Below are 13470 nucleotides of genomic sequence, written 5' to 3' on the forward strand. Positions count from 1 at the left end.
AATGGGCACAAGTTGATGGAGAGGAGGTATAGATTGGACATCCGCAAAAACTACTTCACAGTTAGGGCGGCTAGGAGCTGGAACCAACTTCCAAGGGAAGTGGTGCTGGCCCCTACCCTGGGGGTCTTTAAGAAGAGGCTGGATGCCTACCTGGCTGGACTCATTTGAGTCCCGTTTCTCTTTTTGGGGTTTTTTTTGTTGTTCTCCCGCCCTGGCGGGGGGTCGGGCTAGAAGATCTACTAGGTCCCTTCCGACCCTTAATCTATGAATCTATGAATCTATGAATCTATGACATAAATGGGGAACAAGGAATTTGAGAGACAAAAGTCCAGACTCTCTGACTGGTTTAAATCATCATAGTTGTATTGAGTACCTTGGAATGGTAGTGGTATGCACGAGCTGAAAATATGGCCTAAAGATCTATTAAATAAGCTGAAGGAGGCAACAAAGGGCTTTAAAAAGAGATTTTGAAAGAGATTCATTTTCAGCTATGTCCTAAAATAGAAGGGAAACAGGAAAGCTGCTTGGGGAGGCAGGTGATGTGTTCACATATCTTCTTACATGTGCAAAAGCAGCTAGCATCTTTTACTACATGCTAGACCAAGATAAAACATGGAGAGGCTTCAGGGATGGAAGCTGCTATAGTCAAGGTAAGAGATGACAACAACATGGACGTGGAATTCAGCTGGGGTGGGACTGACACAGGCAATGCTGCCAAAGTTGAAATAATGGAGATTTGCAGATGAAGAGCTATGATCAAATGACAGAGGCTCAGCAAGCCAGTTTTGTTAAGGCACACCAGTTTCTGTTATCAATAACACACAATGAAATGAACTGTTAGCACCACATCCAGCCACCTTTGACTTCCCAGCTTGAATGATCAACCCATTTAGAGCTGGGGCAGCTAGGGGCAGTCTTTGACAAAAGTCCAAAAGCAAGGCTCAAATACACCTCTGGAGCCATATTGAGGCCATAATAAGACACGTCAATTTCAGTGAACTTCAGTGCCACCCACATGTTCAGCCCCCAATTGCAACACCCCACTGGAGCCCTTCAAAATGGCCATGAGGGCATGCCTGGAAAATATCACCACTGCAAAGGGTACAGTGGATCAGGGGTTTACTTGGCCCTGCAGCTCTACTCCCATCTCCTCTCTACTTGTTGGGGAGGGGGTGGGATGGAGGGGAAAATGCAGGATGGACAATGAATGATCTCCTGTGCATTCAGCCTACAGTCTCTTGCTTTGGTTCCAGAGGCCAGGAGACATGCAAGCAATCCTTTATTCCCGCTCTACATATAAAAAGCAGGATTCTCTGCCTGCCTTTCAGCCTCTGGAGATTGGTGACAATGGCCAAGCACAAAGGAGGAGCACACTTTGGTTGGCTGTTCTGCTTTCCTATCCCTCCTCTGTCAAGCACTGTGGGATGCTGGAAGACTAGGCAACTTCCTGGTAGAGTGTACAAATGTTTCAGAAAGCATATCAAAAGGAAGTGCTTAAAAATATTCCTCATTTTTAAGGATAATTTTTTAAGCACTTTGGCCATTTTTAGGCACTTCTTTAGCTGTGAATGCCTGCACGCTTTATGTTTGGAGTGCTTCAAAGGCACATCAAATATTATGTCACTCCATGGCCTAAGACATGTTATTTACTCTAACACAAAAACTCTCAATAAGAGGTAAGGGAGGAGAAGGAAAGTCCAGAGTCAGAGACTTCTCCAAGATTGCAGAGAATGGAAGTAAATAGAAGCTCTGACTCCAGGAGAGAAATGGAGGACCTAGATTAATGTTTGTGGTTGGCTCTCCTCTACCCAGGGAGCACATCTCTGTCTTTGAAGGCACACAGAGAAGTGACAATTTTCACTTGATCTGGCCCCTGAAAGTGCTCTAGAGCCATGACTAAACAGAAGTGGATGGCTGCAGAGTGCTTTTCTGAATCCTCATTGCATGAGGGTTAGATGAAGATGCTTCAAAACAGAGCATCTTCAGTAACTTCTGTTTGCACCACCCCCCAGCCCCAGCAGTGTTTTCAGAAGGGGGGAGAGGCTAGGGAGGGAGCAGAGGGAGTTCAGTTCCAGGCTTTTTCAGCCAGCACTGGAGGGTGGGTAGGGTTTATTGAAGCCCCCCTCCCCAACGTGGGGGGGGGCTCCAAACCATCCACCCCACCCTTAGGTGCCAGCTGGGGAACCCCCAAAATGAGCTCCCTCCACTCTGTTTCCCCCCTCCCATTCTGAAAACACTGCTAGAGCTAGGAAGGGGGGAGGGGCGTTGCTACAGTAAAGCAGCTCTGGGCTCACAGCTGCTCTAAACAGCAGCTGGGATTCCCCAACCCCTGTGACCCAACAGCAAACTTCTTCCAGTCCAGGGGATCATTGTAACTCATGGTGCTTCCTACAAAGCACCATGAGTTACAACAGGGAGCTCTACTTCTGTCTGTACCTTGAGACATTTAGCTAAAGGAAGCTGAGACAAAGTGATTAAGACAAGCTGTAAAAAGGATGATGTTCTTACAGGGGGTGAATGTGTACATACAGTATCATACTAGAGCCAAAGAGCTGGCTCCAATAAATGGCTGAGGGAAAATGGCCATGAGGCAGATAGAAAAGAGCTGAAGGCTAAAAATGTGACTCCATAAAAATCAGGGTATTATGCTAATGCCAAGGAGAACAGTTCCCATGCTAAGTCCAGAATGAAACTGGCCTGGGATATTGAGGCTGCTTCTCAAGCAGTCTCAAGGGAGATTGTAGACAGGTCTGGGAGGTTTCTTGACAAAGAAGGGAATGGCAGATATGAGAAAGAGAACCTAAAAGGTCTCTTTTCTGGGCTAGTTTGGCTGTAGTGTCTGAAAAGCTATCACTATGTGCAAGCAACATTATAAAAATAAATTAACACCATAGCTGCCAAGGCCCCCAGGAAGGTTGGCATAGTGTGCTGGAGACTCAAGTGTTAATGAATACAAAATGTTCCATTAGCTTCCACTAGTGTCCATAATCGATAATAATAGATATCAGCTATAGAAACATTTGCAGTATTAAGACCATAGAGATTAATAACTCTGAAGCAGGGTGGCGTGCAATAATAGCAACTTTCAGGTAGGAAATAAACATGTCTTCAGAACTACATGGCAAAACCTGCTCTCAGTTATGCAAGAGTAGATTTGAAGTATATGCATGGAGATCAATTAAGTTACTCCTAACTTATCCCAGTGTAAATAAGAGCAGAATCTAGTCTGTTATGTCTCTCAATACTCTAACAAACTTTTTACCAATTAAAAAGTTTTTTTAACAGAAGCCAATAACAGTGAAAAGCAGAGCTCATTTCTGAAGGCTTTCTACATTCACTAACAGCTCACAAGTTTCCCTGGGTGCACAAAAGGTGAGAAAATTTCACAGAATCTGGATATGGAAAATACCTAGTCACTTTTTCAGCATCCTAGTCCATCTCCCTGCCAGTTGCTTCCTACTATAGTTACTTGAGTCTTGCCCAGTCTAGCAGGGCGCTCAGCCAGGTTGACTTCAGAGACAAAGTACTAATTTTACAAAAGTTCCATAAATGTAATTTAATTCAAATGGTTGAATTCCTGTCTTTACTTTTTGTACTGGGGCTCTGCAACTATTTCCAAGCCATTTCCTTTACAAAGCTGCTCCTAACAATTATATTTTCCTCTGTGAGCTACATGTGTGTGAATAACTCTGACTTTAGTGAAACACAGATCATATATTGGGCCCCAAAGAAATGGGTCATTGTGGCTACAGCATAAGCCAACCATGTTCCACTTTGGCTGTTAGTACAAACCAGCAAGATTTCTTCTTATGCAGAAGTGCCATTGCCTTTTCTCAAGAATATCACTCACAGGCTTCCTCACACTCTGCTTAAATCTATAGACATTTAAGAAGATTCCAAATAGTTATTAGAATATGAAATGAAAACTAGCCAGGTAAGTATTTGTGCTTTTGGCCTTTCCTTTCTATTTATCTTTCATGTATTATTTCTTCACGTGTTCTCTCTCCTACGAAGACTACATTATTATGTGCTTGCTTTACTGTGTGTCTAAATCTCCTTTCTTTCTCTGAAAATCTGTCAGTATCTTTGCTTTCTCTTCTTTATCTCTTGACTGAGTTAATTAACATATTAATCATTCTGTAGAAAGTGTATAAGGGCAGCTTCTCTCTCTTATACCGATAGTAACAAACCAGATACTTATATTATTTGCTCAGCATGTGGTCTGTATTTTAACTTGTGGAAAACTGGCTTATAATAGAATTAGACCTCTCTTTAAGGTAGGTCACTTTTTTAATGCATAATTTGTGCAATTCTTGTACTTGTTCAATTGTTTTCTTTCATTTTATCTCCTGAATTTTATCATACTGAGATAACTATTAAAATAAATACGGTACTTATCATACAAAAATGTGTTTAATTTTACATAAAGATCAAGAGCTCAAAAATTTTTGTTTTATGGAATGTGTGAACTGATGGCCATGGGGTGTGATGCACATACTGTAAGTGAAAGGTAATTTTAATGATCATCCTTGTATTTAGCTTGCACTACAATTCTAATGTGTAAATATGAATAAACAACCCTAGCATGAGTCCATGACAATTGGAAAAGCCTTTACAACAATAAAAATGACATAGAAATTAGTATCTGAAATAAAATCTGGAAATAGCAGAACTCATTGTGAAAAAGACTGGTTTAGTAACAAAATCCTGGTTTCATTGACTTCAATGCCAAAAATCCAATGGACATCAATGGAGACAAGTTGTCAGACTAAAGATATGATTGTTTGAAGAGATACACTCTGTGCAGTTTAAACCTTTTCATTTAGAACACCACTATTCTCTCAACTATGTATTATAAAGTAGTACTTACCAACCACCATCTATAACTATGTATTATAATACTAATACTTACCAACAGGTATGTTGAAAGGCTTATTTCATTAGGGCATAGGAAGTGTTCTAACGTTCTTAAGTGAAAGACACTATAGAAAAAACAAAGAATAAGATTCATGTTTCATTCACGCCATCTATGTTGCCTGTCCTAAATTAAACTGGAAAAAATAAATGCCTCCCTTACCTCTGGGATAGTCTTTAGTGTTCTGCTTTGGGGCCCTTCTTATTCAGGTGTCACTTGCAAGAGCAAGCTGAAAGCTACCACTGCTCTTCTCTTTCCAGCTCAGCTGCTGATGCCACCAGTCCCCACTGGGTTTAAATCTCTTTTGGACCAAATGAAAGGAGCCAATAGAGACACTTGGGTGTTTCCCTTCTAATATTTTCCTAAAGGATGAACAATGGTGGAGAGAGAGAGTGAAAAATTCTTTGCTGCCTACCAGTAAAGGAAGCAAGGTCCAGCAGCAAGACTTGTGACTAAAACTTGATAGACATCTAGAATTTTGCAAATGCCAAAGCAGAGATCACAGAATATATTATGAAGAGCTGTACAAGCACTTTTAAAACTTATTTTCTGGAGGCATGAGTTTTTCAACACACAAAACAAGATTACAGTACACATAAAAAAAACCAGTTAATGTTAAATCATAATACTGTACTAACCTATCACATCATTAACAAATCTCAGGCACTTGAAGAAAAGCAAAATATAAGTAAAGGAACCATTAATCTTAAACATGTGCAAAGAACCATGTATTAACTGGTAGAGTTCCATAGAATCTGCCCTATTCTGCTTATGAAGTGCTAGAGCTTGTTGAAAAATAAAATAAAAGGAAGTTTCATCAACATTTTCAAAACTTTGAGGTTTAAGATTCAGAGGTTTGAATTTATCCCTTACCTTTTTTTATTCGCTGCCTGTTTTTTATTCATATTGGAAACTGCTCTGAAGTTATTTTAATGTCAAAGGATTTGACATGGCCCCTTTTTAATGATTTTATATTTTAAAATATATACATATTTATATTGAAAATTGTATTACAATATTTTGTTTACAACCTGATTTTGCTAAACTGCATATTTCTGTAACAATTCTGGTAACATAGATGACATTTTCAATAATATTTTCCATCACTTTCATGCACTCAGAAGTGGCACATTTTGCACACACAAAGTAAAAAACTTTGAGAATCCTTTGCAAAATAAGAAATATAATCTATTTAAAAATTCCATTTTTTAATCATCATCATTAGTAGAAGATTTCCTAAAATGGTTCTGAAATGAAGCCTGCATCCCACACAGCCCTTGCCAGCTTTATTAGCCACCCTCCAGGACTTTGCCCTTTTCTTGGGTGGAGTGTGGCAACTGTTATTCACAAAGGGCAAACCCACAAACTAATGACAAGCTTGATACTGGCCAAAGGCCTTTTGGATACACACCACAGAAGGAGTGGGGGCACAGAAAGGAGGGCAAAAGAGGCAAAGTGCTTATGCAACATATAAAGGCACCCTCTGAGGGAGTGAATTACACCACTTTCCTCCCATACAGAATGTAGCCCTGATTGTAACCAGAGGCTGCCTTGGATAGTTATTTTTGAGGTTTCATTTTCTTGCCCTTTATTCATTGCCTGTTTTGCATTCCTATCAGGAACTGCTTAGTAGGAAGCAATATGATCCAACGTTCTAAGCAGAGAACTGAGAGAGCCAGGAGCATCTATTTTCTTGCCCAACTTTTGACGCTGAACCAGCATTGCCTCGGGTGAGTCAGTTAATCGCTCTGCAAATCAGTGTCCCACCCAGTGCATGATACGGTGACAACGGCCCAGACCCTCTGGTGCTATGCACCGCTTTATGCTTCCACACTTCATCAGTGTGGCCCTAACAGCAGCATAGCAGGCTAAAGCAGATTTGCCATAATACAGTTTGCCACCGCCTTTTTCCTTTGCTGGTTTGAACAGATGGAGTCTAGAGAACAGCATGCAGATTGTCTCCATGCCCTTGTGATTTTCTTCTGCCATAAAAGCCTCTTGAAATCCCAGGAAGCTGGAAAAATGTACAGTGCAAGCCATCCCTAACTTATACTGCAGGACCAACTTAGCTCAGAGTGGGCTCCAGACTTGAACTAATCATTCTTACCTTAACTATGGGGATATTGAACAGTCCTGTGCTCTGGGTCAGACATTATTATGTGCGTGCTAAGTGTTATAGATCTGTCAGCCAGCCATTCAGTCACCTGTAAGGTTCTGATAGTTAACTCAGAGATCTGCCCTGCACATAGCAAGTCTTCCAAGTACTGGATATGACTTCAAGGTAATCATGAGCATCCCAAATAACTTGGTTATTATGCAGAAGATAATGCTCCCTAAAAGCATTCCAGACCCAGGGTTTCATTCACTAGCAGATTCAAAACTGCTTCTGCACTACTTATGTACTGGAAGATTCCTTCCACACAGGAAATCTTCAGCTGGTGCAAGAGCAGCTGTATGGGCTCCAAGCCTCAGCTGCTTTATGATGTCAGTCTCCTGACCTCTTTGCATTGCAAAGTCTTTGCGCTAGGACTGAGCCCTGAACCTTTTACCTCTATGGTCAGAACCATCTCTGGTGAGTCCTGATTGAAAACTGGTATCATGTCATGGCAGCACTGTTGTCTGTAAGGTGTAAGTTAGTGATCTCAATTCAGTTTATTGTGACATATGTCCATAGGGCAGGAACCATGACCACAGTTAATACCCTGGTCAGTAGGGAAACCAAGGACTGAATTGTCTGTGGAGACTGAATTGATGTCTTAAATCTAATGAACAGTTGTTCCAAGACATGGACAGAGTTGGTGTTCATGGCCTTGAGTCATTCTTGAAAGTTTGTATCACTTATTGTGCTATGGATAAATAAGACTTCAGTCTCTGTAGCTGTTATCTAGCACTTTTCTCCAGGATTGAATTGTGTGCTGAAAAAAACTGCAAATCTCATGTAATATGCAGGAACCCTTTTCCCATTGTTCAGGCACTATACCAGACATCTCAACAGAAAACCTTTCACACAGACAAAGGGCAACCTGACAGACCTATGAAAGGAGTTGAATTCAAAAGTGAGACTTTTTAGATGCTCCATCTGATCCATATGAAGTTCTAGTTTCATCCAGATAATTTGTTTAACCTTAAAAGTGTGATGAATATTCCATCTGAAACTCATTTTACTTCAGGAACTCACAACTCAGTTTACTTCTTGAACAGTTATTTTAACTCTGCTCAGTTGAGATCCCACTTAGTACAACAGAGCAGTTACTTTTATGAGGCACTAATAACAGAAAGAAAACACATCAAATAAGAACTTCCCAATCATTTTTTTACCAGTGAGGGTCATTCATATATGTAAAATTCATGCAGTTAATCAAAACTGTTGAGCTGAACAGCTGCAAAGTGTTGCCACTGTAAGTTAGCTACTGAAAAAAAGAGGGTAAGATCTAGGAATACATAAGACTGATGGAAAAGTAGTTCAAGAGAGACAAAAAAAGAAAGCTGAGGAAGAGATGGATAGATAAGCCTGTTGCATAGTAATTATGGACATGCAGTAAGGACAGACTCAAATGGAAAGTGTCCACGTTTTGTGGTGTATACTTCACTTTGGTTACATCAGTTTTTCCTGCTGGAACTTTACCCCTGTCATTTGTATAAGTTCTTCCCTCCCAACATCAATTCCTTGTGGTCTGCACAAAGATTTATCCTGAGGTTTTGCAGAGGCTGCCAGTTTAATCTAATGAGGGATGTACTTACTCAGACTGACATCAGCACTGGGATAAAGTTCTTATACAATGTAACTAACCCTCTAGAATGGTTTATGTTTAATTCTTCCAGGAAAGCACTTTAAATGGCTTTTCACTGTAAAAGGAAAGACTTGACGGCAAAAGATCCACCAGCTTTATTCCTAGTGCTAGTGGGAGCTGTCTCCATTCAGCTGTGGCATGGGACACCAGTTGCTCTGGTAGTGATAAGCTCTGAGACCAGTCTCTTCACTCACAATGGATAAAGCCTAGCCCATAACTCTTTTCTCCCTGCTTGTGGAAGCAGCTACAAGAATATAAGGAACCACAGATTTCTCTCCCTCTCCCTGCAGAGTAACAACTACCAGCCTCTTTCTCCTTGTCTGCACTAGCAATCTGCTCCAGTTCCAACAACTGATGGTCACCCACAAATGTACCTTCTTTGGTAGAAAGCCTAGGTATAGCCAAATGATGCCAGGAGTAGTAGTGGTGAAACTTACCCAGGATTGGCACTGCCACAGGGAAAGCCCTGGAAGGTCATAAGATAGCTTGGGGGAAAGAGTATTTTGCAGCCCTGCCAGGGACAGAAGGCAGAGTCACTCCTACCTTCTTCCCATCCCCTATCTGGTAAATTCCTCTGAGGGAAAACAACTCTGTAGAAGCCCATGTACTCTGCAGACCTAGCCAGCCATTACTCAAGTCTTCCTCCACAATCTAATCCTCTCTGGACCCATCCAGATGAGCATGCACTTGTATTTCCCCAGGAACAAATAACAGTGGCACATAGTTGTGTCATTGCTACCTGTTCCTGGGGAATGCTTGTGCATGCACATTCTGGCATGCAGCAAGTTGGGGTAGGGGAGGGTGGCCCCAGCAGCCTTACCAGGGGTCCTGGGGGCTTTCCAGGGTTCCAGCGGCAGCAGTTTGACATGCACAGCCTGGCTGGCAGCTGGAGTGTGGCTCCAGCCAGCCAGGTTCCAGTTTCAGGCTGTGCATGCTGCTGCCACGTGCACTGCTCCACTTTTTTCAGGCATGGGTTTTTTTTTGACACTGGGATCTCCTGCCTTGTGCAGGGCACTAAACTAAATGAGGTTACTTCCAGTCCTAGTTTTCTATGCTTCTATGTTAAAGTCCCTGCAGTCTTTGAGAACTTTGACCCTAAAGAAAACAATGCTTGTTACACCTTTACAGCTGTTGGTCCCAGCAGCCTCAGGCCTTTGTGGGTGGGGGGGATGGAAAAATACCCATTATTATTAGCATGGCAGCACCCTTTACTGTCCCATGTGCCATGGCTGGCTGCCCCCAGTGCAGAGCTGCCCTGCTACACCTCTGCTGCTTGAATCCCCATGTTTTTAACTGACTTAAACCTGAAGCAAGAGTGGCAGAAGGTCCTCAAGGTCCATCCAGGCTGGTAGTTTGGCTCCAACAGCAACCAGCACAGCATTCTTCAGTGGAAGGCGTAATACCCTTCAAAACACTAAACTGAGCAAAGTTACAGCCTGAGGGAATTATCCATCTCCCTGCGAGCAACATATGTTACCCATAAACATTTTCCTCTGTAGCTTCTGCTTTGGTGTGGTTTTTATCTGAATGAGTGTCAGGGACAGTTTATATCTCTTGAGCACAGTTAAAGCTTCTCTTGTGCAGCAACAGAAAGAGCAAGAGAGGGAATAACATTTAAACCATTCCAGTCTCTTCCTATGAAGTGCTTTGCATGTTACAAATGTAAATCAAAGTCAAACTGGTTTCAGCGGGGGTTACATCTGCTGCCTGGGTGCATGAGGAGGCCTGAGAGTGACAGGAAAGTTTAGAAGCGGTGAGAGAGCAATCCAGGCTGACATGGTGCAACCCTCCAAGCTCTCATAGGTCAGACTCGAGCAGTGAGCTCAGCTCTGGCATGTTCACATTCTCCGCAGAGAACCAAGGTGGACATGAGCTCAGGTCGTTTGTGCCTAGCCCTCCAAGCAGCAGATGCGGGGGCAGCGCTGAGGACATACGAAGGGCCAGCAGACAGTAAGGCAGCAGCACTGCCACCAGCGCCCTACGCCTCGGCTGCAGAGCAGGGCGGGGGGAGCCGGGCACGCGGCACAGCTCCGTGTACAGGCCAGGGGGCTCCAGCCCCACAGGCGGGTCCCAGCCTTCATGGTTAGCGCGTGGGCCTCGTCACGGAGGCGACACCGGATCTCGGCTGCTGCCCACCACAGCCTCTCTACTCCGCAGCACCTGGCCGTGGACAACCCCGTCGTGAACGCGCGGAAACAGTCAAGGACGCCAACCAGTGCTTGCGCCACCACCACCACCACTACTATGTGCTTCAGGGGCGAGGGGAAGTAATCGCTCAGTCCAGGCCCCGCCCCTTCCGGTGGCGGCGCGCTGGCGCATGCGCTTTGCTCGGCTACGAGATGGCGGTCGCGCTGGTTTGGGCGTTGCGGGTGGCGCGGCAGGTCAGAACGCGGCCCCGGGAAACACCCCCGCGCCGGACTCGCGGCACTGCTGCCGGGGTGGCACGGGCTGGACCCCTGCTCCCCCGGGTCGAGGAGAGAAAAAACAAACTGGAGGCTGTTTGAGGCTGGGGGAGCAGCCCCTGCGCGCGCGGGCGGGCGGCCTCGGCTTCCCGGCAGCACCGGGGTAGCGGCTCAGGCGCAGGAAGCCCCAGCGGGGACGAGGAGAAGGACACTTGGAAGCGAGGCCGACAGGGTTATTTAGCGGGGTTGCGTCCCGCTTCTGCCGGGGATTAAACCTCTGTGGGAGCCAGGAGAGCCCTGACTTTGTGCTCAGGGTCTGAGGAGGTGCCAGCAGATGCTTCGTTTTTTCTGTCGGCAAGCGGGTTTAGCACTTGAGTAGTAGCGGTGTTACAGTGAAGTCTCACCTGAAATCACAGCAGATATGAAGGCTTTGACGCAGGTGGTCTTAAGTGGTAAAATGTGTAAGGGAGGGAAGGCATGCAGGAGTCAGACTAATCCTGGAGCTCAGAGCGGTCCCTGGAGGTGAGTGGGTTTGTTACTACTATTGAGGACTGGAGGAATTGGGGAAAGAAGTGACTGACAGGTAGAAAGAACAGTCCCTTGGAATAAATACTTGGAGGAAGAACACAAACAGATGCTGTAAGTGTTTTAATCTTTGTATTTCTTCTTTGTTAGATATTCCCCTTACCATGCACAGGGCAGGTGCGTGGTTACTTTGTGAACTGGAGGATGCTGCGTGATGCAAAAAGGAGGAAGATGGCTTACGAGTATGCAGAAGAGAGGCTGCGGATCAACGCCCTCCGGAAGAACACCATCTTGCCCAAAGAACTTCAGGTTAGAGTGACCCCACCTGCCCGGTCCTGCTGAACTACAACCTAGGAGGTAGAGGGCAAGATATCTGCACAGCTACAGCACCTGAACCTCCTTAGCCACTCAAGTAGGGATCTGACCATGTGGCCAGTCCCACATTTGTCATTCACAGGTTTAAGATCTTGTCACTTCTTGTAGCTAGTATTGAAACTTACCTTCAGAGCCTTGTCCTTTCAGAGTCATTTTCAACCAGAGGAGGGAAAAAAAAAAAAACCAAAAAACCCCTCTTGACTGAAACTTCTTTGCCACTGCTGTGCCCTTGAAAAACTGATCAGCAGGAATCCTGGTTTTCCACGATAGAAAATTGCAATTCTCTGACAAACTCCAAAATTCATTATTAAAATTAAAGTACCCCCCCCTGCACACACACACACACTCTGCCAGCCCTGTTGGTGCCCCTCACTTCTACCCCACAGCCTCCCCAGCCCTGTTCCTGCCCCTTGCTCTGCCTGAGGGGGCCCCCCAGCTGCCAGGGCTATGGGACCAGGGACTCTGGTCCACAGTTCCCTGTCCCCCAACAGAAGGCAGCTGCAGCAGGAGCACTGAGCCAGCTCCCCCACTGCTGCTTGTCTGCTACTGATTCTGCGTGGGGCTGGCTCCTAGCGACTGTACACACTCCTGGGGGCAAGGGGGACCCACGCCTCTCAGGCAAGACCTGGCACAGCTGGGAACAGTGGAGCTGCACCGGGAGCACCTTGCCCCCCCTTGCGGCTGGAGTGCCTGGCCAGAAGCATGTGAAACCAAAGTGGTTCTAGCAGCCCTTAAGGGAAGCTGCACATGGAGGTGCTGGCTAGGCACTCCATGTATTTCCCCAACACCTCCCCAGTCTCTCAGGCTCCAGCCAGCTTCTACCCTAGTGCTGCCCCACAACCTCCCAGTCCCCTGCAAGCTCCACTTACCACTTCACAGGCTCCAGGAGGAAAGTGAGCCTGACCTAAGCCTTGCCACTGACTAAGAGCTGCAGGCTCTGCCCCTACCTATTCCCCTCTGGGCAGGGTTGGGGTTTTCCCGCCCTTTTTGCAAACAGCTCTTGCAGGCTGGAACTCTCCCAGCCTGCAGACCTCTTTGCAAAAGAGGGAAATCCATGTGTTTCTCTGCTAAAAGAGAAAATCCGTGTTTGCTATGATAAAACCAGGAAATCTGTGGTTTTCTCCATTTTTCTGTGGGAAACAGGGAACCTGGATCCCTGCTGATCAGAAAATGGCTGCTTTCTGCTGGGTTACATTGAACTAAGATACTAGGTTGTTTTGGAAGACTCTAGTTTTTCTTCCCATAACTACCACTAACATGTGTTTAATGGCCACCTCCCCATGAGAAGTCAGTTCACAGTCATCTTCTCTCCCCCACCCCAGTTATAAATTCCTAAACAAACCTGGTACTGACCTTTTCTTACATATTAGGAGTATGAGCCTACAAAAACTTACCTGCTTAATTTTAAATATTTGAAACGCCATTATCTTCAACGGACCTGTCTGCATGATTCAGTTCATAT

At 44.9% G+C, this 13470-nt stretch overlaps 2 protein-coding genes across 8 annotated transcripts in view; one reads left to right on the plus strand and one right to left on the minus strand.

The window, feature by feature from the left end:
* Positions 1 to 5253, minus strand: part of TNN (tenascin N) — a 53773-nt gene extending 48520 nt beyond the window's left edge. For 3 of the 7 annotated variants that reach the window (XM_019501848.1, XM_019501845.1, XM_019501840.1), the window contains exons 1-2: positions 5078 to 5250; positions 4913 to 4982 (exon numbers count right to left, since the gene is read on the minus strand). The gene's annotated coding sequence lies outside the window, so the exon portion shown is untranslated. Of the gene's footprint in view, positions 1 to 4912; positions 4983 to 5077 lie in introns of all 7 variants that reach the window. The other 4 variants (XM_019501843.1, XM_019501842.1, XM_019501841.1 and 1 more) reach the window with 3 other exon arrangements.
* Positions 5254 to 11001: 5748 nt separating this feature from the next.
* The window catches only part of MRPS14 (mitochondrial ribosomal protein S14), an 8702-nt gene continuing 6233 nt past the window's right edge, over positions 11002 to 13470 (plus strand). The window contains exons 1-2 of the mRNA XM_019501850.1: positions 11002 to 11087; positions 11784 to 11942. Of these exons, the coding sequence (XP_019357395.1) occupies positions 11046 to 11087; positions 11784 to 11942 (201 nt within the window). The 5' untranslated portion in view covers positions 11002 to 11045. The remainder of the gene's footprint in view (positions 11088 to 11783; positions 11943 to 13470) is intronic.

Source organism: Gavialis gangeticus, unplaced genomic scaffold (assembly GCF_001723915.1).
Source record: "Gavialis gangeticus isolate Ggan-Ray unplaced genomic scaffold, GavGan_comp1, whole genome shotgun sequence".
Classification (NCBI taxonomy): Eukaryota; Metazoa; Chordata; order Crocodylia; family Gavialidae; genus Gavialis; species Gavialis gangeticus.